At 39.1% G+C, this 23807-nt stretch overlaps 1 protein-coding gene across 8 annotated transcripts in view; it reads left to right on the forward strand.

The window, feature by feature from the left end:
• The window catches only part of haf (leucine-rich repeat and fibronectin type-III domain-containing protein hattifattener), a 173840-nt gene that overhangs the window by 144461 nt on the left and 5572 nt on the right, over positions 1-23807 (forward strand). For 6 of the 8 annotated variants that reach the window (XM_083139158.1, XM_083139159.1, XM_083139161.1 and 3 more), the window contains 3 exons: positions 18916-19231; positions 20247-20863; positions 22306-22747. In XM_083139158.1, coding sequence (XP_082995284.1) covers positions 18916-19231; positions 20247-20863; positions 22306-22747 — 1375 coding nt within the window. The remainder of the gene's footprint in view (positions 1-18915; positions 19232-20246; positions 20864-22305; positions 22748-23807) is intronic. The other 2 variants (XM_083139166.1, XM_083139160.1) reach the window with 1 other exon arrangement.

Raw genomic sequence — 23807 nt, forward strand, 5'->3', positions numbered from 1 at the left:
TTGCATTCTGATATTTTCAATCAAGAGAAATTTTTGATCAATGGAGTGGAAATGCGAATAAAACTGATTCCTTCGAAAAACACTTTCTGTTTGATGGGATTAGATGACAGTGAAGGCAAAGTGGAAATTCTGGATGCTACACTATATGTGAGAAAAGTATCGGTCAGTTCATCCATCAAACTTAGTCACAATCGCATATTGCAAAAACATACAGCAAAATACCCTCTAACAAGAGTACAACTTAAAGCTGTAACTATTCCAAAAGATATTGTTTCAAAAACAATTGACAATGTGATACTTGGACGTCTTCCGAAACGATTAGTTGTGGGGTTTGTTACCAACGATGCATTCAACGGCACTCTGTCTACAAACCCATTCAATTTTCAACATTTCAATTACAACTTCTTTACTTTATATGTTGATGGAGTCCAAATTCCCGGCAAACCACTTCAACCAGACTTTGAAAACAACAAGTACATAACAGCATATCATACATTATTCTCTGGAACAGGGATACACTATATGGATGAAGGAAACAATATATCGCGTGAGGAATACCCCCAGGGATACGCATTACTTGTTTTCGATATAACACCAGACGCAGCTGCAAGTGCCATATCCCACTGCAGTCTTCAACGGCAAGGGGCTGTTAGCTTGGAAGTCCACTTCAAATCAGCTTTGGAATCTACTGTGACTTGTGTTATCTACTCTGAATTTGACGCTCTCATGGAAATTAATAATCAAAGAGATATTCATCTGGATTAATTGTATAACAAGGTGAGTTGCACAATATTACTATTTAGTGTCCAGCAATGCTGTCGACTTTAAATTTGCTTCACGGGTTAATATCAAATAGAGCCTTTGACAATCATCATGTTGGGGTTTTCGCAGCTAATGAATTACCTGTACATGTGGAACTACCAGCAGCGTTGATTGTAAATACAGATCCCAAAGATAGCCCCGGGAAGCACTGGGTAGCAATTTACATAGACAGTAACTCCCGGGGGGAATTTTTTGATAGTTACGGAAAACCTCCACATGTGCATAACCATTTGCGATTTTTGGAAAATAACTCTAAATTCTATACGTACAACACTCATCAGATACAAAGTTACGGGTCTGTGTACTGTGGGCATTACTGTTTTCTGTATTTATTCCATAGAGCCTCTGGTAAACCCATGCATAAATTTCAAATTTTATTCCCAGTACCGATAAAAAACGACAATATTATAACAACTTATTTGCTGACTCGTAAATTAAATTTATAATACTCGGTACGTATACTAGAAAATATTGACAGTAAATACTGTTTGAAATTTTATACAAGTTACATATAGTCCTAATAGTATATTAATAATTTTGTAGCGTTACAGTTTACAACAGTTTACTTATAATATTTATCTTGTTTTGTGTCTTTACAGAACAATGACGCAATATCCAGAGATGGGATCGTTCAATGCTAGATTGTCCTCTTTCAGAAACTGGCAATCAAAAGAATTCCCGTTTGTAGAAGCTCTGTCCGAAGCAGGATTATTTTACATTCAAAAAGAGGATAAAACAGTATGCTTCAAATGTGGTGGAGGATTATACCGATGGAAATACAGAAACAATCCAATACTAGAACATCGTCGATATTTTCCATTTTGTCCCCTGTCTATAAACCTAATTTCAGATCGACAATGCGGTTGATGCTTTAATTAAATTAATTAATATTTGTTATCCAATATTTCCTCAATATGACGTTTATGATATTCTGCTGATTTTTCTCTCACCATTGATCTTTGTAATGCCCCGCCCCCTCCACCTTTTTTGTCCAGCACATGCTTGGTTTGCTACGCGCGCATGCGTCTCAAAAACACACCCACGCATTTCTTCAAATGTATACCTGCACGCTGCGACATGCAGTATCTCGCAGTTCTTAGTCATGGAATCCTCTATTTCGATGCCGCTGAAAAAAAGATTTCAACCGTACACTAATTTCAAGGGGGTTCTTCAGAAAGAGAGCGATCAGCATTTACCTGAAGAACAAAAACAAGTAACTAGTCTTATACGCCAGTCGATATTATTTGATCACGTCTACTATTTGAATGCTTCGAAAACAAAAGTTATCTCAATCGGACTTTCCTCTCATCTGGATTTCCAACCTGTGGTCAGGCTACACAGAAGCGGGGCGGCCGGTGTTGAACTACAGTTGCAGGAGTGGCACGCTCTTCAGGAATTGTTTCCAGTAATCGACAATTACATCGCTATTCCAGGTGAGCAGCCTCGTGTTTCCTACCCACTAAGTGAGCAACATGAATTGCTGATAACCACACTGTACAATCGCCGTCAGATCATTATAAGGAAGAAACCAGCTTACGGTTCCCTGGAGATAGTGTTCATCGCAGAAAGTTCGTGGCGGAACTTTATGAAAATATTTGTGTGCATCGAGCATGCGAAAGTTATGTGTGAAACAGTGTCGCCGTATCTGAAATCATATTTTGGAAACTGTGTGGAATCTTGCATTCTCGACCTTCGCGAACAATGTTTCGGTTGCACAGATATTTCCCCTGTCCATGCATGTAATAAGGAGAAGTTTGTGCTTTCCCATCTACATGGATGTACAAAACCTGAGCCTTTGTCTATACAAAACATCGACGGAAAAAGACTTTCCAAAGAAGTGTTTGTTTTTTGCGAGAACATGCTTGTGGAAAAAATAGTGAAACATTTTAATTCAGTGGTTGCAGCAGAAAGTGGATATGATAGTGACACAATTCCTTATGTGGGTGAGTGAACAAATTTGAAGAATAAAAACTTGTTAAATAACATGCTGATAAACTGGTGACACAATATAAACATTTTACATATGTATGTGTGTGTGTGTGTGTGTGTGCGGCTCTTTTGAATTTTGTAAATATTGGTAATAAACAGGGATAAAATATATGTCTTGGCTTTTTTTCACTTATCACCCCCTTTAAAAATCCTCATGGTTTATATTTTTACTGGTAACAATTGTTAATAACAACATTAATAATTAACTATATAATGAAAAAGTGTGTATTGTGGACTTGTCGAAGATAAAGCATGAGAGCTTTTCTTCACACTGGTAAAACTCGGTGTTAATAACAACATTAATAATTAACTATATAATGAAAAAGTGTGTATTGTGGACTTGTCGGAGATAAAGCATGAGAGCTTTTCTTCACACTGGTAAGAATCTGTGTTAATAACAACATTAATAATTAACTATACAATAAAAAAAAAATGTGTATTGTGGACTTGTCGGAGATAAAGCATGAGAGCTTTTCTGCACAGCGCTGGACACGCAAAGGCAAGTATCTTTATTTTCATTCTATTTCTAACAATGATTCGCTATTTTTTCTTGTCACTATAAAAAACTAATTCAATTTTTCTTTTATCACATCTGTCGCCATTTTGCTTGTTTTTGTTTAATTCCTCTTTATGCATTGAGGTTAATCGAAACATAACTTTAGACTTTTACATGGAATTGAAACATAGAATCTTGCCTCCTTTGATTGAATCGAACCTGTGACTCCTCTTTGATCACAAAACAATAGTGACGGCCATCTTGCTTATTTTACCTACTCTTTATGCATTTAAGCTAATCGGTACTGGGGCCCCACACGGCAAAACAACAGATTCTAATTTATCTTTATACATTAGCGGTAAAGTCTTTGCGTTGTAATCAAAAGGCATTTTGTTTTGATTTTTAATATCTGTTCCTGCCTAAATACTAATGGGGACTCACCACACTTCTTTTTTTTTTTAAAAAAAAAAACAACATCATTATCAGCCAATTTGACATTGTGAATCGAACCCGGGACCTTTTCATTACAGCATAAACATCCTATTTCCAATTAGTTCATTTTCTCTTTGTGCACAAAAAGCTAATCGGAACTTTTAAACAAATACAATTGAATATCCAATTTTCACCAACATTGGGAATCGAACCCTCAACCACTTGGTTAAAACATCTCGCGGAATAAAAAACACCGCGCCGCACCCGCGCCGCTCCGCCCCGCGCCGCGCCGCGCCCCGCTTCGCCCCGCGCCGCGCCGCGCCCCGATCGCCGCCGCCGCCGCCGCCGCTAAACACAAAACGCGGCCGCCATATTGATTTTATTCAAATACTATTTATGCACAGATGGACTAATCGGGACCTATAATGGCGGGACAAAACAATTGGCCTCATTTAACTACCTAGAGAATCGAACCCGCGACCTCTTCATTACCAGGCGACAACATTAACCACTACCCCAAAGCCGCCATATTGATTTTATTCAATCACTATTTATGCACAGATGGACTAATCGGAACCTATAATGGCGGGATTAAACAATTGGCCTAATTTAACTACCTAGAGAATCGAACCCACGACCTCTTCATTGCCAGGTGACAACATTAACCACTAACCCAACTCGATTTTCGAACTCAACCATTTTGTTGGCTTTATTTACACACAGGCTAATCGAAATCATTCAATATTGACATCGTCGACTTGTAATCAAGGGGTCCCAGGTTCGATACTCGGTGGAGGCACATAGTGGTCCGAATCACCACTTTTCAACTGTAGGTCCACTCCTGATTAGTCTTGCCGTGCATAAAGTGGACTTAAAAAACTAACTCAATCTATCAATCAATCAATATTGACTCTACCAGGAATCGAACCCTCGACGCCTCTTGTTTTACAGAGTAATAACCTTAGCCGCTAAACTTTCGGGGTAAAGCACCTTCGGCGCCATCTTTAAATCATTTCTTCATTTCTTTCAATCATACGCAATAGTTGCGCGCGCATTTCCTCCACACACACACACACACACACACACACACACACACACACACACACACACACACAAACATAAGCACGTGTTAGGTTAGCATACATCAAGAAACAACGTGACAAATCCATTGACCCCCCTTCCCCCCACCGCTTCCGATGTCTTCAAGGTGATCAAACACGTTCTGCTGACTCAACAATAACACCGCTCGTGGCCCGCTACAACCGGATGTAACATAACACCTGTCGCATCAAATTTTGCTGACGCGTAGGAATAAAATGCTGCCATTACTACTTACGGCGATAAGTCGATTATAATAGAAAATTTTCAATGGCAAATTCTATCACCGCCGTATAGTTAGGCAACACACACAACGCCTTGCAGGGAAGAGAGTATTTCAGGATCTAGATACCCCATTTTTATTGCCGGGGAGTGTACATTTATTTATTTATTTATTTCCCCAGTTGGACGAGCTGACTACCATCCACGATTTCGGTCTGTTTAAATTTAAAAAGGCAGAAAACTCCAAAAGACTCGTGCCTAATATATGTTTATGTAAACATTTTAATATTAACTAATATTAATTGTAATACAGCACATCGTTTCACTAGTCGCTATCTCGTCGATCCATTTCGAGCCCTGGTATTACATACTGTGTATTGCAACAGGAGCATTACACATCGTTTGGTTTGGTTTTTTGGTTTGAGTTGGTGTTTTTTAAGTCCACTTTGTGCACATTAAGGCTAATCCGGACTGGACCTACAGTTTAAAATGGAATCCGAACCACTATGTGCTTCCACCGAATATCGAACCCGGGATCCCTTGATTACAAGGCGACGACGCTACTGCGCCATCGTGGAGTCCCTACACATCCTTTTGGAGTGGGGTCAAGATGACGTCAGCTTCTCGATTGTTGATTGGATCTTTCGGAGGTTGGATTGAGATTACGTCAGTTGTTCGCTTGTTGATTGGAGCTGTAAATGCATACAGCCAGAGATGTTACGGAAATGACCACACTCTACCATTCATCTTCTTCCATACGTTTTCCCCAGCAAGAACTCGTGACTACAGGGACTTGGAAGGGAACGAGGCAAATTGTTGAAGCGTTTGAGGTGAACCGTTATTCAAGGACCACCTACTTGGCTGCCCGCTTCGACTCGGAATGGAATGGTCATCAGCGCTTAGGGGTCAAGTTCCAGATGCAGGTAAATCGTGACTATAAAGAATTCGCCGAACCCGTAATGAACCGACCTATGGTTAAACAACCGCACGCGCCCGGCTTGTTTAATTGAAAGTACAGGGTGGACCGAACAAAAACGGCTTACATTAGTTTTCTTGCGACGCGGTTGAAAACTTTAAATCACAGGTGTTGCAACTTTTGTTTCTTTTGGAAGAGGCATAGTTCGTTGCTACCTAGTTTTTAATTTTAGAGGTGGAGTGGCTACCAGACTTCCACATTTAGTCGAGACGTCAGCCACGTATTTAGAAATATATTTAGGAAGGTGCCGAACATAATTATTATAGTAATCCTATAGCGCTACAGCCCAATATTGAGCCCTGGCTTACCTACCGAATGCTGGCCTCCCTCCCACGCAGGCCACCAAGAGGGCGTGGATATCTGCAGCCAGACTAGGGGGACGGGCGGTCGGTCCGACCAACCCCCAGCAGTTGTAGTAGGACTTCGCGACCGGATTACGCTCACTCACTCGGAGCTCCCAATTTCCTCACGATGGTGGGTTGCCACCGGCCCTATACACAGGCCGAAAATTCCTGGAGACTGAACCCGGGATCGAACCCATACCGTCCCGCAGTCGCCGTCCAAAGCAAGGTGCCTTTGACCACACGGCCACGGAGGAGGACAATAATTGTTATAATAATTGTAATTGATATATCCATTCATAATAATAATCATCAAAATAGGTACATTAATTAATATTGCAATTATTACATGAATAGAGAAAAAGGCAGCATAGAAACAAATATTTAACAGCACGTATTCATTATCTAGCTTATGCATAGTTAAGATTAAAAAAATGTATGAAACAGCTGTCCTGCCAAGAAAATAATGTTAAAAAAATCTAAGATTTATTGAATAACAAAAAAGGATATTATGTCTAGTTGATGAAAAGTGAAGTTCCTGATTAACATTTTAGGCATATTATTGTAAGTATGTGCATATACCATCTTGTGTACTGATCCCAATGTAATTCTTGTGTAAGTTTGGCGTAAATAAACAAATCTCGATTGTACAGCAGATGCTAAACAAGTATATTTTCATTTTCAATTTTAGTATTTGGTAAGTCTTTTGGCAGGGGTGGGGGCGGACCCCCTATAATCTACATCCTTGGAGGCAGTCCTTTCACTTTTAATTGCAATCCGAACATCTTTTAAAACTACAGTCGGGACTTGAAACTGTCCCGGTATTTTTTCATTAGCATACATCCAGACAACTTTCTTCGTGGTATCATTACATTAATTCTAATGATAATAAGCACAAACATGTGAGGGCAAAATCAAAATAAGTCCCGGACATGCAACCTTCTGGTAAGGCACCCAAAACTCAAACTCACTACCCCGGTAACAATGTTGCGGGCCAACGAGGCTCTGGCGTCTTGGCCTATGGCCAGTATAATCTGTAGGGCAGTGTGGAGGAGTCCTATGTTACTTCTTATATGTTCTGAGCGCCTCTTTTCAGCCTCAGCTTTTAACCTGGGTCAGGAGATTATAGTGCTCAGGGGCAAGTGTTGATTTTAGTAATGGTAAGGGGCTAGACCCCGTATAGTGTGACGGGTGCAAATATCCTGTACTGACGCACCCAAAAGTTTAAATTCAATTACTCAAATTAATTCCCGATTTCAGACTGAAAATGTGGCAGTTTTATCTTACAACTAGACGTTGAAAATATCGCGATTCACCTCCTGCCATTTAAGGGAAAGTAGAAGAGCGGGCTGAACCGGGTAATAAATAAAACGAACATTTCCTCCCAGTTTGTCAAAAATTAACAAGCATTTGAGTGATCACCGCGTGGAAGTTGTCCTTTGCTTGGAAACCACCGTTGCGGAACAGACTTCCGCCATGCCAAGGAAATTCTCCAACGAAAACTAGTTTTGCAGATTGTTTGCGAGCAGTGTGCGCCCGGAATGCATTTTTCTCCTCTCTTCTTTGAGGAATCTGCAAAATTCGACGACCCTTGTCGCTCTTCCGCCTCTGTTAACTTCCTGGATCGAACACAATAAACATTGTCTTTGTAAAATGCTCCATTATGGAAAACTGTTTACCATAACTCTCTCCCGTTGTTTTTTGAAACTTTCTCAACAATGCATACTCTTTTTTTTTTACCATCGCACCAATCCAACAATGCTGGAGATAAAAAAGAACGCTGAATTAGCGTTACTATACAAAAAATGCATATTCTGGCTAAGAGCAGTTTATTTGTGTAGTTTTACGAAGGTTCAGGGGAGGTATGATCGACCAAGGGGCGTTCACTCCCCCCGGAACTCATCTGTTGCCACCACCGCTAATGAACAAAGCTAGAATTGTCAATGGCCTTCAAAATTTCAGAAACTATCATAAGGCCCGGTTTAGACGAAAGCATTTTCCTTAACATTTATGACGTGACCAAAAAGCTACCGTGTAAGGTGAGAAATGTTATGGCATTTCAGATGCCATGGCATTTCTCAAGGATAGGCTCGGTCCGAAGCATTTTTCGTAGCGTAACCAATCAGAAGCGAGCTCTAGGTCACGAGTGCAGTTGTAATGGCGGCCGCGTGAGTAAACAACGTATCACTTCACGCTTTTAAACGACGATAACTATTCAACCGAGAGGAATATCGCTTCGTATGAAATGGTTTTAGGTAGAGAAGAATGGCGCTGATTAAATACATACTTTACAACGTTACTGTACACGTATGGAAGAATATTTTAGCTTTTTTAATTGTAAACACCATGCACACAGCATTGGCGGTGTAACTCGTTTTTGCCTTTCGTGCTGTACGTATTGTACATTGTAATTGAAACAGCCAACCAAATGTTCCATAAAATGCTTTCGTGTAAAGTACTAACTGTTATAAGATTTTTGGAAGCATTTACGTAGCATTTATGCTAGCAAAAATGTTAATGGAAATGCTTTCGTCTAAAGCCGGTTTAAGGAGCAAATGATAACCCTTAAAAATAATACCCGATTACGATTGTTTTAAACGGTTAAAAGTTGTAATTATGAAACATATTATTGAGTACTCACCTTCCCCCCCTATCCACAGACCTCCCCCCTTAAAAATGTTTTGCGTATGCTAGTGTTATTACCCTATTCTAATGTAAATTATGTTCATTGGTTTGTTGTAGTCAACAATCTGTAGCACGAATATTTTACTGCAAAATGGTAAATCCTTGTAACGTCAAAGGCCCGCATTAGCCTTTACTTGTCTGCGTAAGACAAGTCATTATAGGCACTTTAATGAATGTGGCACAAATATCTTAAGAAACTACTCACTCAAAATGCACTTATTGACAGATCGAATAACCATGAAAATTAGTGTTGCCCACGAGACGAGACTTTGGCCTGTCTCGTCTCGTGGAAATTCTGTCTCGTCTCGAAAATATTCGTTTGTCTCATGACACATGGTCAATCTCGTCTCGTCTCGAATTTTTAAACGCCTGTCCCGTCTCGTCCCGTGGGCAACACTAATGATAATACTGTCATTGCATCATAAATTATCACATGTCTCGTGATATTTGATACGATCAAAGTATTTACTAACCTAGTCAATGCCAGGCTATTGGACATTCTCAACTTGTTTTGTTTTTACAGTTCTACACCATAGTTCTGCAATTTATTTTTTCTTGATTGATTGATTGATTTAGTATATTTTACTTCGCGTTTTGTGCCTCTTGGCTAATTTGCGAAGATGGGGATGACTGATGAAATTGATGAATAGACGTTCACAAACAACCAAGCCCGAGAGGGATTCGAACCCGGGACCCTTGGCGTCGCAGTGCGATGTGCTAACCACTCGGCCACAGGGTCCGGCTTATTTTTTGTTTTTTTCTTAACGAATTATACATTTTTATACTTTGTTCCTAATTAAATGAGTGTGTGTACATAACCTCGTTTTTTAAACAAGTGGCGAGTCTATTTTTAAATTTTAGTACGTTTCCCCTATTCTCATTGTCTATTTATCCACTCTAAGTACAATTTTCCTACCTATTAAAGAGACTTCTACTAATTACACTATTAATCCATTTGTAATGATTGATACCGTTAGAAAAGTTCAGCGTCGAATAACATGGGTACCTGGGGGAAAACCTGGGGGGTAAAGGCGGTCAGGGGGGTGATGCTGATCACATCACCCCCACTCACGACCGGATCAAGAAAGTGCGGGGCGTTACCCCCACACCCCATATACACCTTCATGGCGTGGTGCTATGCACAGGGGAACACTTTACCTTTTTTACCTTTGTAATGATTGATACATGATAGAAGTAGAATAGCCTTGAGATCTACTAGATTAGACAGGGGTCCTGAGTTCTAATCCCGACCTGGGCATGGATGATCTTTGTGAATTTCATCATGTCATCATCATTCTCATCGTCGCGATTAGCCAAAAGTGGATGAAGACGCTAAATAACAACAAAACAGGATTATATTACAGATCATCTTTATTGAGAAGGCTTATTTCGGTCTGAAGTGCAACTTCTACAAAAAAAAAACTTGCCATGTTAAATATCGCAATATTACTAATTAAATATAATAACATGTATAAACAAATGTCTTATAAATAAATATAAATTTACAATAATCCAAATTAAGCAATATATCAAGAAAATGAATACGATGCCAGAAAAAATGAGTTGGGAGTGGATACGTAAATAACATATAATATTGCTTGTAAGGATCAAGGTGGAGAAAATGCAGTAGGTGGGGGGAATGCGGTGCGGGAATTTTCTTAACTTGGGGATAACACTCTCCTTGTCCCCCACTTTGAGCACTGCCTCCTCCACGTGAGATAAAAATTCTGCGACCGACCTTGCTTGGAGTTATATCGGCGACTGATCTGCCACCTATCGACTTAAACGCTCAACAAAATACGTGTAGAGGTTTACTGTGAATGCGATTGCATTACACATCACACCCATTGCAAGCGGGCGGCAGATAAAAGAGAATACTGACGAGCATTGAAGGGGTTAACGACTTAGAGTTCTCGACGGAATGGCTTCACACGGCCACACAATTACGCCATTCCACGCAAGAGCGCCAGCGATCTAAGTATCTCGCAGCTGATTTATTGCTTTCCTCCTCCCCCTAAAAATACTCCAGTTCTTCCGACCGTTACGAAGCATGAAAACAGTTACAGCAATGACACATAATTTCTAGGACTGCTCTTCTCCTCTGGACTTGAAAAGAGACAGTGGCGTATTTATGATAGCATTAATGGGAGATGTGGTTCAGAAGTGAAGATTCGCAATTCGGGTTTAACCCTAGCTTACCCGAGGGGGGCTGTCAGGCCCACCACTTCTATTTTTGTCGATTTTTCAACTGAATTTCTTTTACAAAAAAATGAAAATAAACTACATTGTTCATTCCCTAGAGTGTTCCCAATATTTATATATTACTTTTGTTCATAAAAACATGAAAGTGATGTAAATAGGAGGCCTATCAGGGGCCATTTTTAATGCGTGTTATTCGAGACACTCATACCAGTGAGAGTGTACAATTGGTTGGAAATGACAGTAATTTTGGTAGTTATTATAATTAATGAACATCTGCATCTCTGTAAACAAAGAAGCATTAATGAAAAATTATTATGGTTTTCGTGAGTTTTAATGAATGGTAAAATGTGTGTGACACTCATGCAATAATTGGTAATTATTTCTTATTAATGATAATATTTTTTTATAATTATTATAATTAATAAATAACTGCACATATATATTCAACAAAGGAAGCAGTGATTCAATAAAGAAATAGTTTCTTGAATTTTAAAGATAAAAAAAGGCGTGGCCCCTGTGAGCCCTCACTCAAGTAAGTACGATCCTCGTACGACACGGCACGTGTGAGCTAAGTTTAAAGTAAACCCTGCTATACTGCAGGAGGCCTTAGAAAGAACGCTTCGCGGGCTAACAGCAGACGTCGCTCGCACACTGTTGCCGATACTCTCGTGTTGTCTGCTCCTCAGCCGAACAAAAAAGGCCGAGGTAGCAACAGGCAGAGGCCAGAAGGGTGCAGCGAGCTAGCTGTGGCAACCGGGATCGCTCATTCGCGGATCTGATTGGTTCTCGCAGACACACCCCCGTATTGTCGTCTGCTGCAAGCCCGCGAAGCGATCTTTTTAAGGCCTCGTGGAGTATAATCACACGTTGGAATTGTATGACACGGCAATGTTGGAATTGTATGACACTGACAGTGCACAGGTAGTACTTTACACCATAGAATAGTCTACAAGTGATGATAAACACACGAAAAGTACAAATTCCCTCCTTTGGCGTCAAGGAACGCAGAAGCTCACCTTGACGTATAAAATTAAATGAACACTCCCTAGTTGTCTAAAACTAACACTAAATATTAAGATAGTGCCCAGGGGGAACAGGTAAAAATAGAAACTAAGTATCCAGATAGCTCCTCGTTTCCTGAGAAAACTAAAGAAATGCTGAGATGAGCGTGTTTTTTTTTGTTTTAGAAAAAAGAAAGCAAAGTGTGAGCTGAATTTCATTTTCAGTGAGAAATATGAAGAGAGCTTCATTGACAAAGAAGTTTTCTTTTGTCCCTTCTTCCATGTCCCCTTCTCTCTGCTTGTAGCTTTGTTTTTCCCCCTCTGTTCGTTTCTTTCTTTTTCTTCCTCTGTAGTTCGTCTTTTTTACTTTCATTCTTCTTCTTTCCCTTTCTATCTTCTCTTTTCCTGCTCTGCTTGCCCTTCACCCCCTTCGCTCTCTCTCCCTCACTCACTCTGATTCTTCTTTGACGAAATCAAAGAACACTGACCAGCAACACTGTTAAATGAAGGATGGCATGCACGGATTTATCATAAGATGACTAGGCAAACGAAATGCTTGAGAACACTTCTCATGAAGCCCAGGCGAAGGTAACAGGCGGTTTGCTCATTTTTTTTTTTAAGGTCTGGTGTTCGAAACAGCAAATAAACTGGCGTGCCCAAGGCGGGTTGGTGGAATTCCATAACCCCTCTCCTCTTGGGCCTCGCACTTCTTAAAGAAACGCCGGCCTCCGTTGCGTAGTGGTTAGCACACCGCGCTAGGACGCCAGATGTGCCAGGTTCGAATTCTGGCCTGAGCATGGGTGTTCTGTGTGTGTGTCCCTTCATCAATTTCATCATATCATATTCGCGATTAGCCAAAAGTGGCGGAAATGCTAAGTAAAATAAGACTAATCAATCAATCATTAAAGAAACAAAAGTCGCATTCAGGAAAAGGGCAAACTCTAGGCATAATTGAGGACTAAAAGTGGTAAACGTTGTATGTGCCAAAAGCGAAAGTGTTGGGAAATCGCATCGTTCAGCACATCAGCCTGTAAGAACGTTCACACCAGTGCCTCTTTACACGCCCTTTGAACTACTTAGAGGGCTACCAGCCACAGTTCACGTTTACCACATTATAAAGCATGGCACATTTCACAGTTTAACGTGGAAAACGGTGTTTGAATTATTGTGGCACTTACAGCGTTTACCAATTTTAGTTTTCAATTAATCAAAGAAGATAATACAGGCACATAGTGGTTCGGATCCCACTTTAAACTATAGGCCCAGTCTCGATTAGCCTTACTGTGCATGAACTGGACTTAAAACACCCAATCAATCATTTTTTTAAAAAGACACAATCCCCTTATGGTCATATCCTCTCATAGTTCCGGTCCTGGGCACGCCACTGTAAGTAATCAATTCACGAATCGTCACCGAAAGCCTCGTGTTCCAGTCCCGGCCTGGTCATAGTTTTTTCTTTCGTCCTTCATGAATTCCGCATCGATATGTGAGCCGAAATTGGTAGAAAAGCAGTAATTAATACGAAAAGAGTAAACAGAAATACTACAACCTCGGATCTCCCGAATGGCGTATGCTCAAGGGCTTCCAAGGTTTGATTCTTCGTGGCACCACATTATACAGTGGTTCGGATTCCACTATAAACCAGATGCGGTGCTGATTAGTTTACCAAGGCCGGCTCGGTGTCCGAGGCCGTTCGATCTCGCCACCAACGTTCCTGGGTTCGAGTCTCAGCCTGGGTAAGGAAGTTCTTCCATCAATATAATGATATCACAGATTCGTACCGTCGCCATTGGCCGAAAGTAGCAGAAAAGTAACGCAAATCACAAAAAACAAAACGATTAACCCATTTGAGCATTAAGTGTACTTAAAGTAGTACCTCTTTAAACCAGAAAACATCTATTTAAACGCGCATGTGTGTACCCTTCTCACTTCTCTTAACAGGAGAAGTATTCTTAATAGATGAACCTTCCCAAGTAGCACTCAAGTTGGAGGAACTACGTAACTAAGTAGGTTAGTAAGGTAGCTTTGCATGTTGGCTATAACACGCAACAAACGGGTTTCCAGAGCAACCAGCAGGTTCATCTTAACTTCTCATCTTTACAAACAAAAGAAATGAGCTTCTTTTTCAGGCCAAGCACTGCCTTTACATAGCAACTAACGGTGTGCTTTTGCAACATTTCATAAAGAAAACTGCAACAACATTATATTTACTGTTAATGTACATTAGGGTTTCGGACGTCAAATGCAAGTGGCAATCGAAATGTGTGTGACGTCACGACGCGTCTTCCAACATGCAAAGCTACCCCACAGCAATGGGACTGTTCACTGCCAAACTTTTCCGCTAGAGGCGCCACCCCTGTTGCGTCCCTAAATAATTTCGTTCGTCATCTGGTTGCCCTAAGCTTTACATTGGAGAGCGATAGGATGGCTATTAAAACGTTATTTTCAACAAAGGTAATAATTTTTCGTGTAAATCGATAACAAAAATGCGTTTATCAAATCTTTAAGATTATGCAGCAAGTCATAAGTTTCCGAAAATTACATTCTCCTGAATCTAAGAATTAATATGTTAAAGCGCAACGGAATGGTTGCGGAAACGAGCTAAATATAGTACGTTTATGCACAAAGAGCACTAAACTTGACGTCATTTGGGTCGTCCCTAGCTGCCGTGTGTCGATAATACAAAAAATAATAATTTTACACTACGCTTTGTTTTCTTTTATTGTTGCGAGTATGTGTAATTCAACAGCGGAAGTACGGTTCGGAAAAACTCTTCAAATTATAAAGAAAAATGTATTAAGTGCATAAGCGCATTATATATTCATTATAATACACTATGACACTATGCCCTATCCGTTAATTTAATATTAACGTAAGTTTTCTTTGTATTAAGCAGACATTTTCTCCTCGTATTGTTGTCCTTTCTTTCTTTGGTTACAATAATTTTAAAATTATAAATCCTTTAAATAAGAAAGCGGTAGAGATTGCGAGATATGAAACGTAATATATTTTTTTGGTAATAACTATTATTCTCGATAAATGTGTATGTATAAATCAGAGAACCGGATTTACTAGCCATGAGGAAAAAGTATGATATCACTTTTAAAAAAATGAGTCCGTTATTAATAACAACTATAAAAATAAAAGCACAGTCGCGTGGAATTATTATGAATTATTCACAAGAATAAAGCACTTAAATTGTGAGAGCTGCAAGTGACGTAAACAGGTGCTGTGCAAATTTTAAGGCCTTTTTTAAGTTTCCATATCTTGTCTGTTGTTGACGATCGTTTTATTAAAATTCTTAGTTTCACGGCACTGATTATTTATCTATCATGTTCGGACATAATTTCTGAGGTTAAGATTAAATAAAACTTGCAATTTAATGTAATAGTAGCAGATTCAGAATCAAATTCCCCATGTATTTAAATGGGAGAACCATTGCCTTTCAAAAGCGTTGGGACACAACGGGGGTGCTGCCACCTACAATAGTTTGCTTTGACCTCGCCCATTCAAAGCCGATGACACTTAGGTATTTAGTATTTTTAGGAATGTCAGAAGAACTGTAGATATATTGTTATTATGAGACCGTATTATAGGTTGTTGTAGTAATAGTAAATACAGATCAAACGTGTTTTAATAATATTAATAAACATGGTCTTGCCATCAGAATAATGTCGATTTGTTGCCCGAATGCATTTGACTTGAGTTCTGACCATAGAAGGTTTTGGGATTGAGTCTGGCCCGGGCGTGCCGTTTCATTCCCTTGTATCTATTTACTCTTTCATCTTCTGACCGTCAACATCTTCGTCGGTATTTACTTAATGTACAAGCGACGTCATACAACCAAACATAACCAAGCCAACAGGTTGTCGGATGTGATACAGTAGATATAAATTTCGGAACAGATTTGTGGAAAACTTTCGTTAAATAACCATACCGGAAAGACCATAGGGCTTTATAGTACCTATAACTAAATTTCTAGAGGAAACTATTAATATGTCCATTAATAATATTATTAAAAGCCTCACCGATGGCACAGTGGTTGCGTCGTCGCATAGTAATCAAGAGGTCCCAGGTTCGATACCCGGTGGAGACATATAGTGGTTCGGACCCCACTTTAAACTGTAGGTCCAGTCCCCATTAGCCTTACTGTGCATAAAGTGAACTTAAAACATCAACTCAATCAATAATATTAAAATAGGTTAATTAATATTTTTTGTTTTTTATTACATGAACCGGCAGAAAGATGGTATAATGGCATGCATTCAAGATCACTGAAATTTGTATAACAACAGCTGAACTGTCAAAACATTTTAAATGGGTTATTTATAGAAAATAATAAAAAGGTTGTTAGGTCCAACTGATCAATATTTTTATAGGTATTGTTAGTAGTATTGGTACGCATAAACTATCGCAGGTACTGTCAACGCAAAATGGTATAATCACGGAAATAAATCAACTTCATATTATAGCTACAACTGGAAACAAGTGTTGTGCATATTACATTTTGGACTTTATTTCGAGGGTAGGGTCCCGATTCTCTGGACACCCTCTCTAAATATATCCTTGCAGAACGGGACCTGATTGAAACTTGAACTGTATGTTTTGTGAATGTAATACAGTTTAACTGAGGAGTCGTCTGTTCACTTCTTGGCTCGACTCTAATTTCGGCTCAGTGTACCTAGGTATATTAGCTTCTGTTCATAAAGTGCTCTTCTTTACTTCAAATCCTTGAACCTTTTTCTAATCAGAGTTGGATACGGGTAGCGTAAATCAAATTTGCTAGAATTTAATGGTTTTAGTACCTCGTAAGTAGCTTTTTCCCATTTCTTTAGCTAATCGAGACTGTTATGATTAGGTCTCGGAAGTTGAGGAAAAATCCTTTTCTTTCCTAGTGTACGAAGACGAGGCCCAACATAATATACAGTATATTCATTTTGGGTCATTGTAGGCCAGAAAAAGGTGGGTTTTATTTGTCCTTTTTTGTCTTTTTCGGCGTTTTTTTACTTATTGGTCCTTTTTAAGCCCTTTTTAGGTCTTAACGGCTTTTTTTTTCCAAATTCACCTTCTTTCGACTACATTTTTACTGCCCATTATCAATTCGAATCATCATCAGTTCATCACCTCTTAAACGTCCTTTCTGTAGTAAAGAAATATAAATAAATTAATATATTTGAACCATCCCTGAAACGAGAGAAAAACATTTTTGGATGACTGAAATAGGATCCGAAGTCCTATTTCTGTAGCCAACCCTAGTGTGGTTAGGCCAAATATGATTCTTCAAATATGGTTTTTCAAGTTATGTTAATCTAAAAAATATATAATGTCTGGAAGAAGATGAATTTCATTCATATAGTTTTTTTCGCACTGTATGTTCCAGATTTTTATATTTTTTATTCATTAAATATGTAATTAAAACTGAAGCTATTAATAAATTTGGATCACATTTATACGTCCTTTTTTCAGTTTTTAGGTCCTTTTTTTATATTTTTAGGTCTTTTTATAGGTCCTTTTTTGGCAATTTATAGGTTTTCAACTTCCGAGCCCTAGTTATGATGAATGATGATTTCAAGAATTGATGACGAAACAGACACAAAGATGATTTAGGAACAATGTGGCAAGCAACGCTGGTACGAAAGCAGGGGTAGATTACAATACATGGGAAGAAGCGTAACTCCATATCTCGTTATCTGCATAAATATTGATGTAAGCGTGAGATTTTCTTCTTCTCTGGTGTCAGGTAGATTCCAAGTTCGTGGAAAGTAGTATGCTGACAATTCCCACGTTCACAGCATTGCATGCAATACAAGCATAATAAACCTTGATATTACAAGACAAGAACGCATTCAAAACTCTTTCTGTTGCAACATGACCGGTTACGCAACTATGTTTACTCTGTACCCAATTACAGGACAGTACCCAGTAACACATGCTGTCAAGGTACAAGGTATGAATTCAAAAGAGAATGGAAAACAAAGCAAACAATAACAAAATAAAATAGTTGTGTATATTTTGTGAAAATCTAAGGTAGCACTGTAAATGAGCTAAACTTAAGTGCTTATATCTAGAGTATCAGTGTCAGAAATATTTAGATTTGTAGGAGCTCATGTCTTTGTTATTCAAACAGAGTTGACACAAATCACAATTCTTTGAGACTCAAAGATTTCACTGATTCTTTTGCAATGTGCAACCACTTCTAACCTCAATTATTAATACACAAATATAAATTTAAACACATTTTTATCTGAGTCAAAGGTAAAATTAGTACCAAAGTAAGCATAAGTTTCGTTTCAATATCTATGGAGGGTGTATGAGATAGTGAATGTTACAGTGAATTGGTTAAACTACTTTCAAATTTTGAGTAGATAATACTGTGCTTATTTCATAACAACAGTTTCGGAACTCAAGAGTTGAGTTGAACTGACTAATGACTGCCAGGACAAGAAATAAAAGCACAAGATGCAAAAAATTGAATAAACATTAAAAAAAAAAATAAAACATTCAGGAGACGAGGAAGTGGAAAAACTAATAATTTCCTTGGTTTGGTTATGATACAAATTAGCGAAATCTCTTAACTTTCAAGTAATTTTGTATGTTTATCTTCGATTTGTCTGTGTGAACCTTCTATCATGTACATATTCATTGTTGCAGGTGTTGGACATAGGCTTCAACCTCATTACCGAACTTCCAAAGATCGCATTCTCCGGAACCCCATCGCTAACCCTTCTGGCTCTGGACGGGAACCCAATGGCCACCGTTCCTGCGGGTGCCTTCGCTCATCTCAACAACACCCTGCGCGGCCTGAGCTTGGGTGGCAGGTTCCTCAACTGCGACTGCAAGATGCGGTGGGTGGCGGAGTGGATCCACAACTTGGACCTGCAAGTGACCAGCCGGGAGAGGAACCCGCAGTTCTGTGGCAGCCCCAGCAAGCTAAGGGATAGGAGCTTCTATCAGATTCAACCAGAGGGTAAACTGTCTTTCTTCCTAGTTCGGAGAAGGTCAAAATATTAGGTGGCTTCTGCTTTAGTGGTCATGGTTACACACTCTTCTTCCCTCCCTCTCATTTTAGCTTTACTTTCCTTTCTATTTCTCTATCTTCTATTTGTTACTCTATTTTCTATACCTTTGTTTCCTCATATCCTTCTCTTCCTCTTTATTTCTCATTGTATTTCTATTTCTATCTTTCTTTCCCCGTTTTCTGCCTCTTTCTTCCTATCTTCCGTTTTCTCTTCTATGCCTTTTATCTTTTTGCCTTGTCTCCGTTTGTCACTTGTTTTTTCATTTATTTTCTTCCCCTCTAATTTATTCTCGTTCCATGTCTCTTTTATCACTCCATGTGATTTTTCTCTACTAAAATTAATAGTCAAAATTTCTCATGTAGGCTATTTGGGGTGACTAGGTTAGTGGGGGGGGGGATAAGCAGACCAGGGATTGGAATTCCTGAACACCCTTCATGGTGGGCAAGATCCCACCTTTGTCGACCCGGTTATGACGTCTCGGTTCTTACTTGTTTGTAATTTTGTCACTGCTAACAAACCATTTCCCTAAATGGTAGGGACTATACATCAGAAATTGCCTGGTAATTGTGTAATTTATAACGACTTGTTTCTTTTATAGTATTGTCATCTTTTCAAAACATTTTTAAAAAATCCTCCCTTAAAACTAAAATATAATACTGAAAATTCCTTGCCGAAATAATAATGAATGATATATTCTTTACAGGAAGATGGGAGGGGGATTATTGATTGGGAATTTGTTGAGTGGGGGATTGGAATTCTTGTTCACTCTTCAAATATTGTATGGAAGTAATTATATAATTAATAGGCCATATAAAATGAGTGTAGACTGGTCGACAAATGCTTGAATGGATTTATGGAATGGGTAACACAATTGATGCTGTGTTGTTGTTTCATGATTATGCATGTCCTCATATTCATACAACGAACAGTCTCTACTACTTTTCCCCCCTCTTCCTTCAACAGAGTTCGTCTGCTCTTCTGGAAATGAAGTTGACAGCTTTCCGCCCCCAAGCACGAAGAAGAACCCCTTCGAATATCCATCTACTGCTAGAGTACCTGAGACAACCGCAACGACTTCAGCAAGGCCTTTGACATCTCGAAGAACTACACCAACAACAACTACCACCACCACCAAAACAACTACAACCACGACCACAACTCCAAGACCAACAAGAACGACAACGTTCTCGACCACCTCCAGAAAGACAACGCCCTCTACCACCACTCCTCCTCCGACCACCACAACCACACAGACAAGTCAGCGAGCAAGTCCAAGCCCGTCCATTGTAGTTACTACGAGAGGTGGACGTCCCAAGCAAACTCATCAGTCTCCTCCATGGCGAAAGCGACCGTCTGTCTTGCTTGGTTATCCCGATGACCCAACATCTCGTCCTGAAGAGGTTATTGTGAAGAATGCCTATCGCCAAGACAGCTCTGTTATTATACAGTGGGACTCGGAAACATCCAACATACTGGGTTTTAGAGTCGTCTATCGGCTCTTCGGAGACAAAGTATTCAAGCAAGGACCACCGCTAGAAGCTAGTGAAAGGGAATTCAAGATCAAAAATGTACCATCACAGGCAAGTATTCAGTGTAATTTCTATGCACATGTGAAGAAATTGGCATTTGATTGTTATATTTCTGTGAAGTGAAATTGTTATAAGAAATTTGTATTCTTTCTAGATAATCTTTGAATTTTTTGAATTTGAATTTAAAATGTTGGGTGCGTCAGCACTTAGGCTATTTTGCACGGGGGCCAGCCCCTTACCATTACAAATAACAACTCTAACGTTGCGTAACTAAAATCTTAAAATATTCTGACTTAGGTTAAAAGCTGATACTGTAAAGAGGCACTCAGCACACACAAGGACAAAACACACAAAATTATACTGGCCATACTGCCAGTCGCCAGAGCCTCGTTCGTCTGCAAAATGCAATCCAGGGTGTACTACGTGGATGTGAGGTTGACTTTTTGGCGCCTACGTGGAAGGTACCCCTTACACCCCTCTAGATAATTTAATTTAATCTCTGAATGATCTTCTGTTTTAAGAATTTGCTTTTCAACTTCCTAAATAATTAAGTCCTGCTAAGAAGCTGTCTTGGGGATTGCGTGATCAGCACATCACTTTCCATAACTGTTGTCTTTCTTGGTCAGACTGATGTGCCTTGCTAGTATGTATTTATCATAAGTCATTGTGAGCATCGATTGCTCACATTACGATGATACTGATTACAACAAATACTTCACATTTGTTTTAAATTAATCTCATGTGATTGAGCCTCTGTTTCCTTATCCATAATGATTTTCACATCAAACTAGGCATGTTACGTGCAGAAGTAAATTTTAAGTCTTCATTCATTCTCATATATGGTAATCAGAAACCACTGCCTCCACTAAGAATGAAATTCAAGGCGCACCCCCCTCCTTTCCCAGCATTTTAAATTTCAAGGCATTATACCCATGTAACTATTGAGGAAGCCACATTGTTATATCTCACATTTTATATTCAACGCCATACTTCTGAAATTATTCCCAATATCTATCAACATACAAAACAATATTATAATATAAATAATAACAATAATATCTAGCATTAATGATGACACACAGGATTTTTATCCGGCCCACATAGCAGAGTGGTTAGAACATAGTGCTATGATGCCAGGTGTCCCAGGTTGGAATCCCTGCCTGGTCATGGATGTTTGTGAGTGTCCATTCATCAATTTCATCATATCATCACTTATCCCCATCTTCGCAGCAAAAATTGACACAAAAAGCGAAGTAAAATAAAGCAAATCAATCAATCAATCAACATAGCATTTTTACTATGTTACTATGACATTAACCCAAAACTTTAAGTCCTGCGCTCTTCTTTGACAAGATAATACTAATTCTTGTGAAATTGCTCTGAAAACCCTACATATTTACTTTATTCCAAATTGATAACACTCAGCACAGCATCAAACATCTTTACTATGTAAAGTGCCTCAACTAATAAATGTGTTTATAATTGTTTTCCAGGAATGTATTGTGGTATGTGTGATATCACTGGAAGATGTGAATGTATCACCTGACACGGTGCCATATCCACAATGCAGAGAAGTCCGGACCGTCACCCCATCAACAAACAACATGGACAAGATCACTATTGCTGCCAGTGCTGCCATCTGCGGCACTGTTGTGATAGCAGTCATAGTGTTCATTGCAACAAATCGCCGTCGATCCCGTAAGCTGCATACATTGCAGAAAAGCTCTGTTCTCCCACCAGCAAGTGTACCAACAACAGCAGCCCCATTATCTTCACTGGCAACACTGAGTGCCTTTACCACACATAAGGAATGGGACCAGGTGTCAATGTATAGCAATAGAAGCATCCCCAGGGCGAGGGTGTATCAAATGGATCGACCAGGTAGCTACGGCATGCATCACCATCAACATCATCACCATCGGCACGTAGACACTGGTGAGGGTTTTCGCTTTTTTCGCACATGCACGTTCCGTTGCACATTTGCTATTGTTATGATGCTTCAGCTTCCTTTCTAGGTACTGTCTGCATGGCCGTATTTAGAGGGGGGGTTTCTAGGGTTCAAACCCCCCCCCGAAACTTCTGACATGTTGGATTAATGGATGTTCAGAAACCAAAATCTGTAACAATTTTTCAATTTTTTTTTCGAAGTATCATAAAAGTACAAGGAGAAAATGTTGAAAGGATCGAGCCAGAATTTTCATACATTTGGAATTCTGAAAGTTGAGTGAAACAGGATTCATTTTCGGAATCGCAGCCCACCGGCGACCCCTCCATTATCACTTCTGTTGTCATCTTTCCAGTGTTGCTCCTGCGTCACAAGGAATATAGACTGAAGATTCCCTTATGATTGTCCCAAAATTCCCTTTACAGCTTTTAAATTCCCCGTCCGATAAAGTCGAAAATAAATCCCCCTTGATAGGAGTTCAAACCTAGTACCTCCAGTTTTGTAGCGCATTACGTTTGCGATTGAGGTTACAATACATGCACCAGGCTAAGCTTTTAAAGAGAATAACTGGTTCCACACTTTTCAAAATTCCAAAATTTTAATTTTAAAGTCAAACAACATAAACTTTAAGACTAAAATTTCCATCTAACTTTTAAAGTTTTTTCTTGAAGGTATCTAAAGTTTAATGACGAAGTAAAATAATTGTGCATTTCAGTACACACTGTATGAAACGTAAAAAAAAAAAGAAACTTATGCTGGATATTCACTCATCTGCTGGATTGAGTAAGCCCCCTCAAGGATATAACAATAATATAATAATAATAATAATAATAATTATTATTATTATGGAATAAAATTGTTTTATTATTATGAAATTTTAATTATTATTGTACAATTATTATTATTATTTCTATTATTCAAATTTCTGGAGACGCCCTGGGAACAATTACGAATGAACCCCCCCCCCCCCGAATATTTTTCCTGCCTACGGCCATGACTGTCTGCTTATGCTGGCAAAGTTCAATTTACATCAAGTGTGGAAAATATGTT

This window comes from Lepisma saccharinum, chromosome 17, assembly GCF_977018435.1.
Source record: "Lepisma saccharinum chromosome 17, izLepSacc3.1, whole genome shotgun sequence".
Lineage (NCBI taxonomy): Eukaryota > Metazoa > Arthropoda > Insecta > Zygentoma > Lepismatidae > Lepisma > Lepisma saccharinum.